Source organism: Dipodomys ordii, unplaced genomic scaffold, assembly GCF_000151885.1.
Source record: "Dipodomys ordii isolate 6190 unplaced genomic scaffold, Dord_2.0 Scaffold15, whole genome shotgun sequence".
In the NCBI taxonomy this organism is placed as follows: domain Eukaryota; kingdom Metazoa; phylum Chordata; class Mammalia; order Rodentia; family Heteromyidae; genus Dipodomys; species Dipodomys ordii.
Window position 1 is genome coordinate 16609099 of NW_012267231.1, and position 19786 is coordinate 16628884.

The 19786-nt window shown below is 45.7% G+C and overlaps 1 protein-coding gene across 4 annotated transcripts in view; it reads right to left on the bottom strand.

The window, feature by feature from the left end:
• Hmg20a (high mobility group 20A) overlaps positions 1–19786 on the bottom strand; it is a 77979-nt gene that overhangs the window by 24549 nt on the left and 33644 nt on the right. For 3 of the 4 annotated variants that reach the window (XM_013012142.1, XM_013012141.1, XM_013012143.1), the window contains 5 exons: positions 15545–15637; positions 8246–8393; positions 6238–6450; positions 2090–2222; positions 974–1005 (listed from right to left, as the gene is read on the bottom strand). In XM_013012142.1, coding sequence (XP_012867596.1) covers positions 974–1005; positions 2090–2222; positions 6238–6450; positions 8246–8393; positions 15545–15633 — 615 coding nt within the window. In that variant the 5' untranslated portion in view covers positions 15634–15637. Of the gene's footprint in view, positions 1–973; positions 1006–2089; positions 2223–6237; positions 6451–8245; positions 8394–15544; positions 15638–16507; positions 16530–19786 lie in introns of those variants that run through there. The other variant, XM_013012144.1, reaches the window with a different exon arrangement.

Consider the following 19786-nt stretch of genomic DNA (forward strand, 5'->3'; position numbering starts at 1 on the left):
GTGGCGCTGTAGCTCAAGTGGTAGAGCGCTTGCCTTGAGCTGAAGAGCTGAGGGACAGCGCCCAGGCCCAGAGTTCAAGCCCCATGACCGACAAAAAAAACAAACATATTCCAGAGAAGGTGTGGGAAGGGGCGAGGAAGCATACAGACCAAGCTACTGTCATTTGTGCTCTATTGAGATTGTAGTTGAACAGTTCATTTTAACCAAATCTGCACTCCCTAAATAACACCTTCCTGAAAGTGAGACTACAGTATTTGGGGATAAAATACGGTCAGGCTGTGGCCTTCGTTTGGCAGGCTCTCCTTTCCACATTGCCTCCGAATGTGACCAGTGTTTGACACACACTGGGGTTATGCACTGCAGTTCAAAGCCAGCCTCGTGGCCTATGTGTCCACCACATGTGAACCCAATGCCAGGTGCTCAGATCAGGAAAATCAATGTTCGAGGCCAGCCTGGGTATAAAAATTTGAGACTCCATTTCAACAGATGGCCGGTATAGTGGTGCATGCTGGGTGGCACTGCCGCTGGGAAGCACGCTGGCTGTCTGAACGGCACAGCTGTCATCTCCAGCGATTGGAGGAACACAGGAGAGCAGAGCACCTCAGTCCAGGCCAGCCACAGCAAAAAGCAAAACCCCACTGCTCTGAACTGTGGGACAGAAGAAACAATATCATTCATTAAAAAGATGCAAGAGCATGCTTGGCACCAGTGGCTCACGCTTGTTAAAACCAGACTGGGTGGGAAAGTCTGCAAGACTCTTATCTCCAATTAAATACCAAAAAATAAGCTGGAAGTAAAGCTGCAGCTCAAGTGGTAGAACACCAGCCTTGAGCCTGAAAGCTCAGGAACAGTGCCCAGGCCCTGATTTTAAGTTCCAGGACAGGCACGGAAAAAAGAAAAAAAAAAAGAGTATTTCCAGTCAGCGATGTTATTATAAATACTCGAGAGATATAGACAGAAGCTAATTACTTACCTCATGATCATGAGCGGCCTGTCGGGCTGCATCTAAAAGGAGGAAAGAATAAAGAAAACATTAAGAAAAAAGAAAGTAATATCAAAACCCAAGTGTATAATGGTGCCAAACTAAACCTGCTGTGCATGTAGACCTCACTATGTGCAGTAATTTTTTTCAGTCACAGCTTCATTAATGGGTGGTTTGTGCACCCCCCCTCCCCCAAGGAGTTCACAATGAGTCCCTGGAGGACTGGACCCCAGAAACGGGGTGGGAGGACAGGCAGGAAATACACACCAAAGGCTGTTCACACAACCTTAGGATCTAGCAGGCTAGCTGCCCAATGTGGAAAAGATGCCACGGCTAAGGAATGGAAGACTGGCGTGGGTGGTGCTCCTTGGGCAGTGTCTGCTGTGGAAGGGGAACTTGAAGGAACACTTGTGCCGGTGTAATGAACCATTTTAATGGAATAAAACACCCACACATCTGGGGATTTTTGTCTGTCTTGCTCACCGTTGCATCCTGGGTGCCTAGGGGACAGAGAGCCTGACATTTCATGGAAGGTTTCTGACCACACAAATGACTGAATGGAGATCACTTGGTGGGGGTGAATGGCCAATGGAAGGCTCGGCAGAAGAGCAAGGCAGTCATACTTTAGCTCATGTTAGAGGCGGAGAAATGCTTCAGCAAGAATTAGGGAGGAGGGGAGCAGTTTTGGCGTCAAGTCTGGTTATTTATTTTTTATTTTTGTCGGTGGTGGGGCCTGAACTCTGGGCCTGGGCACTGTCCCTCAGCTCTTCAGCTCAAGGCTAGTGCTCTACCAATTGAGCCACATTGCTACTTCTGGCTTTTTCTGCTTATGTGGTGCTGAGGAATCGAACCTAGGGTCTCATGCATGCGCTGCAAGTACTCTACCACTGAGCCACCTTTCCAGCCCCCCATCAAGCCAGGTTTTTGATCCTGGAAGTGGAAAATGAATCAGAAATTCTAAATGGGAGCAATGTCTTTACTAAGACTCAAGATGATGCTTGTAATTAAGTATGCCATGGTGGCACGCTTTCTACTTGTCACTTCAACAGCTGGCTTTGCGGCGCCCCGGCATGCAGGCCACACTGTGGTGGCTTTGGGCTCTGATACCTTGCCTGTGAGATTTGCCTTTCTGACGGTCCTGGGTTTTTCTACTGAAGACCTTGTAGGCTTCCGTCTTCTGGTACTGTTCCAGCTCCTTCATGTACCGCTCCTTGTCTCTGTCTGCTTCGTCAAGGTAGCGCTAGGACACAAACAGGGGAGCATTTTCCAGATGCTAAGGTCTTACTTAGGTAAGATACCTGCTGCCTATTTGAATTAGAACACGAGGAAAAATGCTTTAGGAGAGAACCAGAAAAAAAAAATCAACCATCAGATGGCTAGAATAAGATCTCTCAGTTATAGAATGAGTGATTCTCACTTTCTAGATTATTGATTGCCTTTCTGAGTTCAGTAGCGACCAGCTCTATTGAGATCATGCTCATAAAAAATTCACAAAGACGATTATAATTGTTCCTCTAAGTGTGTCGGCAGACCTGCACATGGCCACTGGTCCCCGGGAGATGTGCACACCGCGTTGGCACATTGAGCCTTCCCAGGAGAAGGGAAGGAATAGTACTTTGTTTTTGATCCACACTGCATTCTGCGGGGATGATGTCATACATCAGTGGGCCTTTTAGGAGTCAGGAGAGTTGGAGTGCTAATGCTGGGGAGACACAAAGAGCATAAAAAGATGACCTCATACGCAGGCTTCCAAATGGACGGCTCGAGAGAGCCTGTGTCTACATGCTCTGCTTGTGCCGTGAATTATTTAAACCAGGTCCACTGATCTGCCAGAATGATTTTACTTTGTGCTTTTTCCATTTCATTCATCAAATTAGGTATAAAAAAAATTACAGAGATTGCTTTTTGGTTCTGGGGCTTGAACTCAGGGCCTGGGTCCCTGAGCTTCTTTTGCTCAAGACTAGTGCTCTACCACTTGAGCCACAGCACCACTTCTGGCTTTTTCTGTGTAGGTGGTACTGAGGAACCGAACCCAGGGTTTCATGCATGCTAGGCAAGCACTCTACCACTGAGCCACGTTAGCAGCCCATAGATATTTATTAATTATAAGGGAGAATTAAAAAAATTTAGCAGGTAAATAACATTAACGTTACTAATGAGGAATAAAAGGATACCAATACTCAGAGAAAGATACCACCTACACAGTATTCTGACAACGAATGCATAACCCACCCTAACCACAAATACCAAATGAGGCGTGTTCTGTGAAAAATAACAACACAAGCAACAACAAAAAGCAGGGGGCCAGAGTGGGGTGAGACTGTACTCTTAATCATCAAAGTAATAAAAGACAGAGCAATGCTACAGAAGTATCTTAGCCCCCCCAAAATGAAAGAGATTTGACTAAAGGCTGACTTTAGACTTGAATCTGTGCTGTAGGGCAGGCTCTTATAAAGGAATGTTTTCTCACTATGTGGGTGATAGATTACAACACTGTGTTAATGTGAAATTATGAACTAGATTAACTATACTACAGTTAATAGGAGAATATCTCCACTCAAGAGATACACACTATAAGCGGCCCAGATGTATGTAATGTTATAAATTCATTCTTCAAGAACCACTGGAGTCACAAGGATAGACATGAAAATAAAGAATTGTCTCAGCAAGGCAAAATTTACTTCTGTACAAGAGAGGGCCCTCAGCCAAAAATCTAGCCAGCAAGCACACAGCAGGCAGGCTTCTCAGATAGTTTATCCCTAACACAGCAGGCCAGGCCCTTCCGCTCCAATTGGTTGAGATCAGATTCACAGTCTGCCGGTGAAGGGCTAGTTTATAAAGGTGTATTTACATAAGGTGACTTTGAAATTAGATTAACAGTACACAAGTAATCACAAAATATACCTGCACCCTCAGCTATTTCTTGAATAATCAGGTTTGTCTTTTGAGGTGTGTCTTAATTCCATTTTGAACAAACAAACAAAAAAATCAGTTTTTAAAACAAAACCTTACATTTCAAAAATCCTTCCTTATCCCAAAGCAGTTCTCTTTTCCTTAACAAGAGTCAAGCCAAACAGGAACTTTAATGGAGCATGCTTTGATAGAAAAGAGTTTTTTCACAGTAACTTGTAATCAAATAGTTTAAAAATCATCCTGTGTGTGTAAGAGATGGGAAGATATCAAGGTTATCTGTGTGCATATGTAAGTACGAGTGCACATTCAAATACAGAGAAATGAGACACAATGTCAGCCATATTTGAAGCTGCCAAAAAAAAAAAAAGGGACAGGGTACCAGTAGCTCATGCCTGTCATCCTAGCTACTCAGGAGGCTGAGCTCTGAGGACTGTGCTTCAAAGCCAGCCAGGGCAGCAAAGTCCTTGAGACTCTTTGGGCAAGCATGATCTCTGAAATGAAGAAAAGTAATAGTTTTGTGAATTCCAAACAATGGTAACTGTGATCAGATAGAATGAGTCGAGTTACATCTTTTTTTTTTTTTTATGTTTGCTCTGGTTTGTTGTATACCCTAGGGTAGGATCTATTTTGGAGAAGGTTCTATGGGCTGCTGAAAAGAATGTGAATTGTGTGGTTACTGGGTGAAATAACTCTATAGATGTCTGTTAAGTCCATTTGGATTATAGTGTCATTTGATTCAGAGGTTTCTTTGCTGGTCTTTTGTTTGGCCGACCTGCCCTTTGGTAACAGTGGGTGTTGAAGTGTCCTGCGATTATTGTGTTGGGGTCTAATCAGTTTTTGTAAGTCTAAGAGTAGCTCAAAACAATGACGACTATGCCATGTGCTCTCTTTCTCTGCCATTCTTTCTTTCCTAATAAGCTTTCCTATCATCTTTACAAAACACCACCACCTCTACCTAAAACAAGAAAACAAAACAATGATATGAACTACTTTCTGTGAGCTGGCTAAGTACCAACTCACAGCTACCAATGGCAACTCAACCTCATCTCCTTGAAAAATCGCTGAACTCAATTCCCAAGAGAGTATTGCCCCCCTACCCCCAATCTTGCTTCAGTCTCTCTGGAATCTATTTTCGAGTGTCAGGCAGTCAAAGACATAAAAGAAATATACATCTCCCAGATGCTGGGAAAGGGGCTTAAAAAAAAAACAAAAACAACCCCAAACCAATCCCACAGCGGCTATCATTCCTCTGCTTTCCTGGCACTACATCTCATGTCCCTAATCTCCTCCAATCTCTCTAACTAATGCATTCATTTCAGTTTGGCAATAGCAATGGCTTCTGCTTTGTAGTAGTTCTGCTTTGCTTTTTGCAGTAGGTTCAATGTGCCAGAACTCTGACATTAAACATTTTAGGAAAGCAGTAAAATCTTTTCACAAAATGCTTCATGTGAATTAGAGAATTTTATCAAATGATTTTTCCCCCTTCATTTTTATTCATGACTTTTCATTTAACACAGTGGAATAAATTACCTTGATAGATTTCTTTAATTTCTTAATATTGACCCACTTTTCAAAGTAATTTTCTGTGAACTCTGAGTGTACACATTAAAATGGATTTGCTTTGACTGAGGGGGTCTGTAAGTCCCTCCTACTCACAGCCCTGCAACACCCACCATAGTTTACATCTCACTGAGCTAGAGCCAAGGGCTGGAAGGCCCTTGCTCTTCTGGTCTCCTAGCCACCATGACAAAACTGAAGCATCCACTGTCCATCCTCTCTGCCTTTCCAAAATAAATTATTTTTTTGTGTCCGTCCTGGGGCTTGAACTCAGGGCCTGGGCACTATCCCTGAGCTTTTGTGCTCAAGGCTGGCATTCTTAACACTTGAGCTCCATTTCTGGCTTTTTCGTAGTTCATTTGAGATAAAGATTGTCTCAAGAGCCAGATGCCAGTGGCTCACGCCTATAATCCTAGATACTCAGGAGGCTGAGATCTGAGGATCGCAATTCAAAGCCAGTCTGGGCATGAAAGTCCGTGAGACTCTTATCTCCAATAAACCACTAGAAAACCAGAAGTGATGCTGTGGCTCAAGCGGAAGAGCGCTTGCCTTGAGCTGAAGAGCAGGTACAAGGACAGTGCCCAAGCCCCGAGTTCAAGCCCCACCACCAACCAAAAAGAAAAAAAGTCTCAAGGACTTTCTTGTCCAGACTGGTTTTGAACCATGATCCTTGGATCCCAGCCTCCTGAGTAACTAGGACTATAAGTGAACCACTGGTGCCTGGTAAGAAATTATTTTTGAGACATAACTAAGAGTGAGCACAGGACCCCGAGTGGGAACAATACCTGCTTCTCTTCAGGAGGCAGTTTGCTCCACTCATTGCCCAACATCCTGGTGATTTCTGGAAATGGGACCTCGGGTCTTTTCGCACGAAGCTGCTCTCGACGCTCGTTCATGAAACGAACGTAGCCCGTAAGTGGGGACTTGGGTGCATTGCTGTCTCGAAGAGGTTTCTTCCTCTTTCTCCCTTTGGACCAACCTCCACGTTTACTTCTTTGCTAGAAAACAAAGCCAAGGGGAAAAAAATGTCACACAACCCTCCCCCCCCCAATGACCCAACAACAACGATAAACAGCACCAGCAAAGCAGAAGAGGCGGGTGCCTGGCTCACACCTGTAATCCCAGCTACTCAGGAGGCTGAGATCTGAGGATCATGGTTCAAAGCTGGTCTCACAAGACTCTTATCTCCAATTAATCACTCAAGAACTGGAAGTGGCACCGTGCCTCAAGTGGTAGAGCATTAGCTTTGGGACAGTGCCCAGGCCTTGAGTTCAAGCCCCACAACTGACCAAAAAAAAAAAAAAAAAGCAGGGTAAGAGCTGGCCTGTAAGGCCCTCAGTGTTCAGAGTCCAGATCTGTCCAGGTGAGTGACAAGCATTCCAGTGGAGCTCACCTGCAGACTCTATGGGGCATCACACTAGACATTAGAACCCTGGTAATAAAGGGCTATTCTGGTGCTAATCCTGGAAGAGGACAACAAGAGGTACCTAGATCATGCAAATTTGGCCTTCACACTTAAGGGGCTGTGGATCCTGACAGAGAAATACTTTATACACAGCACTGTGCCAGGGAGGCAGGCGTTGGCACAGTAGATGAGAATAAGATGTCACAGGCACTGGGCAAAAGAAGAGACAGGCTGTAGCACAGGGATTAAAAATAATTCATGACGGTGTTTCCTGCTGATTCTACTCAAAGACCAGTTTATTTCCCATGGCAAAAAGCACACCAGGTTTTAAATTATTATTTAGGTCTCGGAAAAATTTCAGTGAGGATAATGTATCCAATATGAAGACTAAATTCTTTGGCTGGATGATTTGGTTCCCTAAGATGTATATTTCATAAAGCCAGAGATCTTTATATATTGAATTATTAGTTAAATCAAAGATTAAATCAACTTTAAAAGTGCTAGAGAGCTGAAAAAGGATCGCCATGTTACTGATGCTTCTACCATGTCCTTTTTCCTTGGCCTTTCAAGGAGCCCGAAGGTAATAATATTTTTTGCTTTATAATTTAATGAAAGCCTAATAGTTAATAATGTTCTATGGATCTACAAATTATTTCAGAGAAGATAAACAAAAAGGGATTAAAACATGGAAGAATTAATTCTAAGACTACAGTTCTCTGTATATGTACATGAAGTGGCTTGATGACTCCCCACTTAGGAAGGGCTGTATTTGTTATTAGTTTTAAGGCACCTATAGTACATTAAAGTTACTAAGGTAACCAGACGCTGGTGACTCATGCCTGTAATCCCAGCTGCTCGGGAGGCTGAGTTCTGAGGATTGTGGTTCAAAGCCAGCCCAGGCAGGAAAGTTTGTGAGACTCTTTTTTTTTTTGGGTGTCCGGTCGTGGGGCCTGGGCCTGGGCATTGTCCCTCAGCCCTTCAGCTCAAGGCTAGCGCTCTACCACTTGAGCCACAGCACCACTTCTGGCTTTTTCTGCTTATGTGGTGCTGAGGAATCAAACCCAGGGCCTCATGCATGCAAGGCAAGCGCTCTACCACTGAGCCACCTTCCCAGCCCAAGTTTGTGAGACTCTTAACTCCAATAAACTACCAAAAAAGGCCAGAAATGGAACTGTGGCTCAAGTGATAGAATGCCAGCCTTGAACAAAAAGAATTCAAGGACAGAGCCTAGGTCCTGAGTTCAAAACAGACAAACGAGCAAGGATCCTAGGCAAAACAAGAACTATAAAACAGAACCCTATGTGGCTAAGATGTCCAATACTGAACACCTCCTCTGCAGTGGCTTTTCTAGAAGCTTTGGAGCAGTGCTGGAGGGGACCTCCACTTACCTCATCTTCTTGTCTCTGCTCGCTGCTTTCTGCAGCGTTTGAAGACTCACTCGGAAGCAGCTGGCTCTGGGAGAGATCCTCTACAAATTCTGGATTGTTGCCGGACGACGTGGCTCCACTGCCATAGGGCACTTCGGGGTGCGCTAGCCTGAGCAGCGGGCAGACGGGCAAAAGTTCAGTGAGAACAGCACAGGAAACCTCTATCAGTTACCAGATTCAAGATAAATTCCTCTGCCAGCCAAAGCACGTGCCAGAGCTTGAATGAATTCATTCCACCACAGCAGTCTGTGTAAATGTAGCATGTTTCCATGTAGTTAATAGTGTTTACAACAATAGTTCCAGACTTCTCCATGCAGACTTCCTGTGGGGATGCAACCGAGTCTGACGTTTGTGTTTGTGTGTGTGTGCTTGTGCATGCCAGAGTGTCAGTCTTGGGGCTTGAACTCATGGCCTGGGTGCTGGCCCTGAGCTTTTCTGCTTAAGGCTAGCTAGTACTTTACCACTTGAGCCACAGCTCCCTCAGAAGTAAGAGTCTCATGGGCTTTTCTGCTTGGGTTGGCTTCAAACCATGGTCCTCAGATCTCGGTTTCCTGAGTAGCCAGGATGACAGGCCTCAGCCACTGAGCTTGGCTAGAGCCTGGCTTTTTTATATGCTGCTACCTTTCACATTGTCTCCAACACGAAAGGCAAACAGTATGAATGGACAGTAAGATGAACAGCAATGAGAGCTCTAGAGGAGGCTTGCCCCTATTGCCAAAGAGTTCTTAAAGGGTGTAAGAAATCGTTTACAGCCAGGTGCTAATATCTCAAGCCTATAATCCTAGTTACTCAGGAGGCAGAGGATCATAGCTCTGGGTTCAAAACTAGCCAAGGAAGACAAATCTGTGAGGCTCTTATCTCCAATTCACCAGCAAAACCTAGTAAGTAGGGGCATGGCTCAAGCGGTAGAATGTCAGCCACCACTGAAAAAGCTGAGTGAGAGCAGGAGGCTCTGAGTTAAACCCTGGGGTAGGGTGGAGGCTCCTGCTCTTGAGTTCAAGCTGGGGTCGGGGGACCCTTACATTCATAACACAGGCTAGTTCTTCAATACAGTGTCAAGCAGTAACCAGGATCGGCTAAGAAAAACATCAAGTTCAATTAAGTTCCGGTCTGATTCTTTCTTTGAGGAGCTGGGGATCAAACCCAGAGCCTCATGCATCCTAGGGAGGGGGCTCTGCCTTGCACTCCCACCTCAGCCCTGGCATGAATGCTCACAAATCAGGTGGATCCAGGTTGAACCCTCCACAGGTTTATAAGCAATGGCAGAAGGAAATGTAGAGGTTTGTCAGAGGTGCCATGGAAGCATGGTGGAAGGAGAGGATGCTGAGGGAGACTTCATCAAGGAGGTCTTCCAGGCAGGGAAAACAGGGTCTTACAGCCAGAAAGGAGACAGATCTGAGGCTAGCAACTGACTAAGAGATAAACACAGGCAGGATGGAGAGCAGAGGGGAGAAAGCTGTGATATATTTGGCTGGAATGGAAAGAAACTTAGTGGCTAATTGAATACAGACAGTGAGGTGAAAGTAGGAATCAAAAAACTAATTCCAAAGCCAGGCACCGGAGGCTCATGCCTGTCTTCCTAGCTACTCAGGGGGTTGAGAGCTGAGGATCATGGTTTTAAGCCAGCCCAAGCAGGACATTATCTCCAATTAACCACCAAAGAGTTGTTAGTGGAGCTGTGGCTCAATTAAGGGTGCTTGCTTTGAGCAAAAGAAGCTCAGGGACAGTGCCCAGGCCCTATGTTCAAGCCCCAGGACCTGTGCATGTGTGCGTGCACGCATGCACACACACACACACATTAATTCTGAGGCTTCAAATGGACTCAATATTAGCCACAGATAAAACTGTGAGTGCGTGGGGTGGTGGTGGTGGATGAGAAGATTATCTGTTAGAAATGCCTGTGGATAATTAAGTAGAGACGCTCTACAGACATCTGGAAACACTCTGAAAGGCAGAGGGGGAGAGAGAGATAGAAGAGAGAGACCTGAGAGACATCAGAGCCTCCAGAAAGAAAGGCAGATAAGAAAGTCAGGACAGAAAATGGCTGAGAGGGTAGGTATTACTTTAGGAACAAGTGTTAGAAAATCCAGGACAGGAGATTGAAGAGGGGTTAAGTCGCAGGGGACAGGGCAGGGTTAAGATGGTGCCACCAAGCCGGGCACTGGTGGCTCACGCCTGTAAACCTAGCTACTCAGGAGGCTGAGATCTGAGAATCGCGGTTCAAAGCCAGCCCGGGCAGGAAAGACCGTGAGACTCCTATCTCCAATAAACCACTAGAGAACCGGAAGTGGCGCTGTAGCTCAAGTGGTAGAGCGCTCGCCTTGAGCTGAAGAGCTGAGGGACAGTGCCCAAGCCCAGAGTTCAAGCCCCATGACCGACAAAAAAAAAAAAAGAAGGTGGCACCAACCAGGTAACTGCCAATCATGTCATATACAATGGGCCAAAAAGAGGCCAGGGAAGTTGAAGACCAGAGGCCATTGGCAATTGTAGGGAGTATGGCTAGAATGGAATGATGGAAAAAATTCCAGATTACAGTGGCCAGGAAAAAAAAAAAGGAACAAAAGAAGATGCAGACTGTACTAAAATGGCAAGAAATTCTATTTTTCGGGCCCTTTCTAGGAAACACCCTAAATGATTTTAAGCAGGAGGTTTCTAAATTTTCAGAGCCCTTAAAAAAATAAAGAGGGGTGGCCAGGTGCTGGTGGCTCACACCTGTAATCCTAGCTACTCCGGAGGCTGAGAATCGTGGTTCAAAGCCAGCCCAGGCAGGAAAGTCTATGAGATTCTTATCTCCAATTAACCTCCAGAAGACAGGAAGTGGTGCTGTGGCTCATGTGGTAAAGTGCTAGCCTTGAGCTGAAGAGCTGAGGGACAGCGCCCAGGCTCAGAGTTCAAGCCCCACAGCCAACCAAAAAAAGAGGATCTGGAGACATGGCTCAATTGGTAGAGCACCAGCTAATGAGTGAAAGTGTCAGGTACCAAGTTTGAGTGCCAGTCTTGGACCTTAAAAAAAAAAGTATGTACAAGAAGCGGTGAACTGATGCCAACCACTGGCTTAGAAATGAAGCATCCCAGAGCTCCCATACAATCTGGGGGACGACGACTTCCAAAAGGAGTCAGCCACAATGGACGTCTTGGAAACTCATTTTTTTCCTCTATCGTTTTCACTCTGTTGTGCTGTGCCATCCATTTTTGTTTGTTTTGGGGGCTTTGAACTCAGAACCTGAATGGTGTCCCCATGCTTTTGTGCACAAGGCTCTACAACTTCAGCCAAGGTTCCACTTCCAGCTTTTTTGGTGTTTGGAGCGTCTCACAAATTTTCCTGCTCAGGCTGGCTTTGAACTACAATCCTTACATCTCAGCCTTCTGAGTTGAGTAGCTGGGATTACAGGCATAAGCGACTAGCATCTATACCACTGTGCCATTCATTTTTAAGTTGCCAACTTTTGTACATTCTTCTTCCAGTCAAATAAGAGAACTAGGATTGGGAAACAGTATCAGTCCTCTGAGTCCTGACAGAAGCCGGTAGGGAGGGTGTGGGCATGGGCATCTGGTGGCTTTGTTACCACATCCTAGTTCAAGCCACCAACTCTTCCATCGACTCTGTCTTACTGGGCATTTTCTGTAATTCTCCCTTTCCCCTAATCACGTCACCACTTTGACCTCCAGGACTGCTTTCAGCAGCACAGGGTGATGTTATTATTCTTATTTTAAAGCCAAATGGAACAAAACTTGGCCTCCATCCCACTTTCAGTTAAATTCCTCATTTTCCTCCCTTTTACTCTCCAGTTTCAAGAAAGAACTGTTTAGGCTGACTGATTTCAATCAGTCTCCTCTCATTATCTCTTAAACCAATTCCAAAGGAAATGCAAACTTGGAACTCTGTGTAGGCCACGGACGACCTTCATGCTAGATCCAATGTCATCTCTCAGCAGCTACCTCATCCAATCTAGCCGGATCACCTGGCTTGCTCTCTTCCTCTCTGACAGACTAATTTCTACTAAAGTTCCAGGCCCCCACATGCTCTGGTCTTTCTGTTTCCTCTTCAGCTACTTAGTTTTGTCTTGACTGACTCCTCTTCTGCCGGATTTCTAAATGCTAGAATTTCCTAGAGCTCAGGTGTTTTTCTTTTTTTGGTTGGTTGTGGGGTTTGAACTCTAGGGCTGGGCTCTGTCTCTGAGCTCTTTAGCTCAAGGCAAGTGCTCTACCACTTGAGCCACAGAGCCATTTCCAGTTTTCTGGTGGTTAACCACAGATCTCACAGACTTTCCTGCCCAGGCTGGGCTTTGAACTGTGATCCTCAGATCTCAGCCTCCTGAATAGCTAGGATGACAGGCGTGAGCCACTGGCTCAGGTGTTTCTTAGAGCTTTACACATTAGCTATGTGCTAGTGATCCCATGTTTCTTGTCCCTAAACTACCCCACTCCAGAACCTTGTATATCAAGCTGTGTTTCACATCCCTACTTAGATTTTACTAAGTACCTAAATTTTAAATTTCCCAAACCAAGCCAGGTACCAGTGGGTCACACCTGTAATCCTAGCTACTCAGGAGGCTGAGATCTGAAAAGTGAGGTTCAAAGCCTGCTGGGGCAGGAAAGTGTGAGACTCTTATGTCCAGTGAATCACCAGAAAATCGGAAGAGGCGCTGTGGCTCAAGTGGTAGAGCACTTGCCTTGAGCCCAAGAGCCGAGGGACAGCGCCCAGGCCCAGAGTTCAAGCCCCATGACCATCAAAAAAATAATAATAATCATAAAAAAATCTCAAACCAAGTTTCTCCCCTTCCTTCCCCCAGCTGTTCAGTTTCTCCCTTGCAAGCTGACTCGACTCTCCCACTGCGTGGGCAGAAGCTGTGGAAACTGCCTTTGCTCTTTTTGTCTCCTCACTTCTCACACTGCTCATCTGGTCTTCCAGGCAAATCACAAAATATCTGGAATTCTACACCGGGGGTGTGTGTCCTTACTCTCCCACCAAAGCTCTTCTCGCTGATGTCAGGAAAGATGTTTTTAGGGTGATCACCGCTCATCTGAACTACTTTACGAACTTCCTGACTGGTCTCCTTGCTCCAGACCCTGCTGCCTTTGCTTTATTGGAAACATGATATTCAGACGAGTCCTATACCACCGCAGTATATTGATCTGAAGGCATGTTAGTCAGGACATCCTAGAGACACCAGCACACCCATATCCATTGCAGCACTATTCATGACAGCAAGGTTACGGCAACAGCCCAGATGCCCTACAACTGATGAATGGATTGATAAACTGTAGTAATAGATTCACAGTGAAGGATTATTCAGCCATAAAGAAGAAAAGTATGTCATTTGCAGTAGGGAAATGGAAGGATCTGGAAACCATTATAGTAAGCAAAGGAAGCCAGGGTCAGAGGGACAAAGGTCATAGTTTGTCTATATGGATAGTGGACCTAAAATACAAACACGTAAGCATGGCAAAAGCCTTGTGTGAGTTACCATAGCAAAATCCTTTTGAACACTTAACATGCAACTTTCATGAAACAACTATTAGGAGACTGAAATATATCTGATGCTAGTGGGGAGGGAGGCCGGAGAAAAGAGGAGAAGATGGTCAGAATACTTCACGTACACCGGTGACAATGAAGCAGCGAAGCTTGCTGGGACTGATCTGGGAGGGAGGAAGGGTAGAGGGGTGGCTCTGATCAAGATGGGCATGTTAAATTAACCCCCAGGCACAAATGACTGGCACTAACAGAAACTCATAGACCAATTTTAAAAGTAAAAAAAAAAAAATGTTTTGCCAACTTAACTCAGAATAAAAGTTACAGTGCTTAGAGCCAGGACTCCAAGCCCTGACTGATACAAACTCCCAGTGAATTAAAGCCAGGGCTTTATGTCGACAGCTCTGGCATTATTTGGGAGCTTGTTAGAAATGCAGGATCGCTGGCTGGCCCTGATTCAGACTTCCTAAATCGCAGCCTGCATTTCAATGAGACGTCGAGGCAGTCCACGAGCAGCTAAGGGGGCACCCACGTGGGCCCTCTGCTGCCCTCCCGCTGGCCACGAGGCGGGGGCGTCCTACCACCGCCACAGCTTCCTCTGCGTAGGAACACTTCCCCAGACAGCAGCACGCCGGCTGCACGGCTTCCATGGGGAGGTCATTAGTCTGTCACTGTCTCATTTAATGCTTTCTGGGCCGCTCTAGAAGCGCACCCCCAACACTCCTGGTTCATCCTCAAACTCTTCTTTGTTAATCCAGTCATTACCAAGGTAGCAGCATGCATTTTACTTGGGTATTCTGTTTACAGTATCTGACTCCACCAATGGAATTGGCGCTCTAAAAGGAGTAAGACTGTTGTTGTCTGTTTTGATCATTGCTTTAGATCGAATGCCTAGAACATCAGCACAGAGATACTTGGAAAATTTTGATTTAATGAACCAGATTTAGGAACTAGGCAGCCTTTGGAACAATTTTATGAGCAGTGAGGTCAAATGGCAGATATTAATGAGGTAAGAAATGAACGTGAGGGAAGGAAACAGAATTACAGAGTAGAAGCTATTTTTTAAAGTGCTCCAAAGAATATTAAAATAATTCATCTTCAGGATTAGCTAGCGCCTTAATGTATTTGTGATTATATTTCCTCTTTGGTGAGTAACTTCTTAATACCTGGAAAAGATAAAGAATTCAAGCAGAACCGAGATTTTCAAGGTGAGACGTGAGCTCGTGCTAGTCTCTTCCTCCACAAGGAGATGGGGTGGGGGTGGGGCAAGCAGAGGAAAGGGGGGCCAGCTAAGGTTCCCCATCATCTTGAATAAAGAACCATATTAAAAACCCTGCCCTTCGAAAAAAACATGATTTCAAACAGCTCTGCAAGTTGATGAGCAAATTCATTTGTGTTTTAGAGCGATCACTGTGGCAAGCTGTTGCTTAGTGCTGACTGCTAGGCCCGTATAGCTGCAGGCTCAGAGCGCTGCAGAGAGCGGAGAGCAGATTACAACTCTGAAAAGCACGATAAATGTGGCTTCTACTCATTTTTTGTGTTTTTGTTTTTTGGTGCCAGTACTGGGGCTTGAAGTCAAAGCTGGCACTCTACCACTTGAGCCACACAGCTCCACTTCTTTTAGCTGGTTCACTGGAGAGTCTCACAGAGTGTCCTGCCCGGGCTGGCTTCAAACCTCGCTCTCAGCCTCCCGAGTAGCTGGGATTACAGGTGGGAGCCCCAAATGCAGAAAGAAGCTTTGTTTTGACTCCTGTGTAGAAGTCCAATGTCCCGGAGCAGCTGCTTACCCAGTCGTATTCAGATCGTGACTTTCCTTGGAGCCATCTTCATCTGCAAATAAGGGTGGCAGAGCGGAGCTAGACATCAAGCCTTCCATCTCCCTGAAAGGAAGAGCATTAAAAAAATAATAATAATTAATGGCTTAATTACTTCCAGTCCACGTTCCACTACTTTCAAAGCCAGCCTTCCTTAACATATCGCATCAGCAGCAGAACAGAAACTGACCTAAATATTTATTTTCCTGACTTGGGACACATCCATTTAAGCTCCATGGTAAATGGGCTTTTAACTCAGGCCTTAGCCAGTGACCACACTAAGAACATGTTGGATTTTAACAAATGGGACATGGTTTGGGAAATTCCTCTTAATTCATCATCAAAAGCCCTGTTCATTTCCTGTAGAAACTGTTAGTTAAGCGGGGAAGCCCCAGAGGCATCGCCACCCTGCCCCACTGCCTTCCAGCAAGGTATTTAACATCCTCAAGTTGCAATTTGCCCATCTGAACCTAGAGAGTTGCTAAGAGGGATTAAAGGAAAAGTAATTCATGAACAGAGAAAAACAAAGGCCAGGGCCAGCCAGGGCTCTGAGCATATTCTATAAAGGAGAGTATTGTCATTACAGCATTCATTACCCATTCCCCATCCCACAGGAGTCAGGCTTACATTAAATGATGACAAACTGAGCCCTCCAGGAGGAAATAACACACAGGAAGAGGAGGGTGGAAGGCACACTGATGTGGTTCTGAGTCAAAGAAACCACACTTCCAGGTCAGAAATATATGGTCAGCAGCAGCAGCAGCAGAAATAGCATGCACCTGGCTACAGGAAAACAGCTCAGCTTCATTGGAGAAAACAAATAAATCACCACCACCTGAGCTTATCATACCGGAAGGATAAAAGGACAAGAGAGAGAGTTAATTTCGTTTAGCATATCACTACAAGAATTTGTTTTCTTCCCTTTTCAAGCCTTACTACCAAGGGCTTCACCCCATAGAGCTGAAAGCAGCAGCCTCCCATTCATCAGGAGAGCGACCGACACCAAAACACTCCACAGTGACCCTAAGCGCCAGCCACTTAAGTGCAACTGCAAATCACTCAAGACAAAGAGCCTCCATCAAGGGCATCTGGGAACTGAAGGCAGTCCCAGCACGGAGCCTTCTCAGTCTTCTCAGGTGCAGCCAAGAAGCCCCAGGGAGGTGGGGAAGAGAAGCCCAGAGGCCACAGAAGCGCCACAGCGAGCCACGGCTCACCCGGCTCAGGGGGAGGAAGCAGGAAGAATCGCAGGAGACACCCACGCTGCATTTTCTCTGTTCAGTGGCGTGATTCATTTCTCAAACATGAATCCTGATGTCTTATTTCTTGTTCTCGGGTTCACTTCTAAGTTTCAAACGCAGCAGATCAAGAGCCCTCCACAGCTCGGCGAGGGCGGGCATCTCTGTGCAGCTCCCCCGCACTGAGTAGAGCCGGGAAGGCAGAGAGCAACTTCCCACTCAGCTCCAGAGTCCCGCATGCATTCCTTGTACACAGGACCATGTTCAGTGTTGACAAATGGAATGGGAGCTAGCCAATACCACAGAATGCCATTCTCCATGTTTTCTAGAATGAGCCAGACTCAACTGTACCTGAATTTCAACTGACATGATACAAGACGCTGCCTTTCAGGGCTGTTAACATTACCCAACTTTAGTGCTAATATTCACTTTACCAAAAACAAGTTTTAATGAGACGCCAGACAGCCTGATCAAGGAGCAAACATTTTAAATTCACAGGCACCTACCCTAAACTGACCGAGGAGTCCCTGGAAGTTGCCTGGCCTCTCAAGAAGCTTAAGATGCAGATTGTGGCGTTCTTGGCATGGCTCCTAACACCTCAAAGGGAGATGTACTATCTGGTGGGGGACGAATGAGGTGTCATTTCATTCGCGCTGTCAACAGGGACCTCTCAGAGCGACCCTCAGATATCTTTAGTCGTTTCTGAAATGTGGGAAGGCAGCTGGATAACACAGCCTTAACAACATATAAACAGACCGTGTAAACAGAGGAAGTTGGGAGAACACACATTTCTTCCTCCCCCACCCCTCACCCCTTCTGCGCCCTTAAGTTTGTTTTACTCAACCCATATGGCTTCCAGGGTTCGGACAAGTACTCAGACTCCTAAGAAATGACTAAGAAAGTGGGTGGAAGGTGAAAGGGCCAAGACCAACAAAAGAAGGAAATGAAGAAAAATCCCAGTGAAAGCCAGAGGCCTCTAAGCTATGCAGTAAGTTGGAAAATAAAACAATTCCTAAGAATGTGGCTCGGATCCTGCCAGACTGCTTTCATCCGGCTCGCAAGGGGGTGATCCAAACTCTGTCATGACTACTAAACATCCAGTGTCTAAGGCCCTTCCAGCCCAGCATCTGTGCCTGATCAAGTCTTGCTGCAGAGGTCACCCTCAACTCTGAAATCCCATGCATTCAAGAAATGCAATGCATGCTACCCTGGAAGGGAGAGTAGTGTGTGGCATGTCTCTGGGGGCGGGTCACCTGCAAAACCAGCCTCCCACTCAGACATTTCTCTGCAGAAGGGACTCACCCAAGTCCAGCAGCCTAAGACTTCAAAAACCGTATCACTAGCTGGGTGCTGGTGGCTCACTCCTGAAATCCTAGCTAGTCATGAGGCTGAGATCTGAAGGTCACAGTTCAAAGCCCTTGGGCAGGAAAGATCATGGGACAATTTCAAATTAGCTATCAAAAAAGCCAGACGTAGGGCTGGGAAGGTGGCTCAGTGGTAGAGTGCTTGCTTCGCATGCATGAGGCCCTGAGTTTGATTCCTCAGCACCTTATAAGCAGAAAAAGCCAGAAGTGGCGCTGTGGCTCAAGTGGTAGAGCGCTAGCCTTGAGCTGAAGGACAGCACCTAGGCCCAGAGTTCAGGCCCCAGGACCGCCAAAAAAACAAAACAAAAAAGCCAGAAGTGGAACTGTGGCTCAAGTGGTAGAGTGTTAGCTTTGAGCAAAAAGCTCAGAGACAGTGTCTAGGCCCCACGGAAACACACACACACACACACACACACACACACACACACACACACACACACACACTACTGTGGAGATTACACTTTGAACCAGAGTCTGGACCTTAGCTTTGGAGATTCCAAAATTCCCTGCTATGTTCTATTTCTTGCTGAAAAGAAAAAAAATAAAGAACCAAACAAACAACCTGATGTGTAATATAAAGAACCAATTTAAGATATCTTAATAACACATAGAATTGTAATGAGAATTATATTAAGGATATTTATTGTCCAAGGGACACATTCTCTCTGTAATACCAGGAGCAAGTCATAATCAGAATGTGGGTTTGGTCATTTAGGGCTAGAAAACAGGAAATTAGCTTCCGTTTAAAAAATGTTCCTCTACTAAGATTGTTCTTGCAGCCTTTGCTAACGACGGGTTGGTCACCTGTGAGACCACACTTGTTTGGGGTTGGCGCCTCTCAAAGTGCTCATCCTTACTTTCCACGTGTCAATTCGGCATCCTCAGATCATCTCAAGGAAATGCTCCAATTCCTTCCCTACCATTCCCTTACCCCATCATAAATCTCGGCTGGTAGGTGGTGGCATTCTGCCCTTATTCTTCTTAGTGCAACCCCGTGTACAAAACCCCTGGTTCCCTTGAACACCAGATCACTTAGCTACATAAACTTCAAGTTCAAAAATCATTACGCTGAAGCACTGGTGGTTCATACCTGTAATCCTCGCCATTCAGAAGGCTGAGATCTGGAAGATCATGATTTAAGGCCAGCCTGGGTAGAAAAGTCTGAGAAGTAACTAGCACATAAACCTAGAGTGGGAGTTATGGCTCAGGTGTGGTAGTGCCAGCTGAGCAACCACCAGGCCCTGAGTTCAAATCCTAGTACTGTGTCAACAGCAGCAGCAGCAGCAACACAAACCTTTTAGCCAAAGAAACTTTTATTTCCTGACCCTTGATTTTTTCCTTTTCCGTCCACTTAAAATCTGTGGCTATTTCAAATATTCTTTGATTAAACTTTTTTTTTTTTATTTTGGTCAGGTGTGGGGCTTGAACTCAGGGCCTGGGATGCTGTCCCTGCGGAGTCTACCACTTGAGCCACAGCACCACTTCCAGTTTTTGAGTGGTTAATTGGAGATAAGAGTCTCATGGGGACTTTTCAGTCTGGACTGGCTTTGAACCACGATCCTCACATCTCAGCCCACTGAGTAGCTGGATCACAGGTGTGAGCCACAACACCCTGT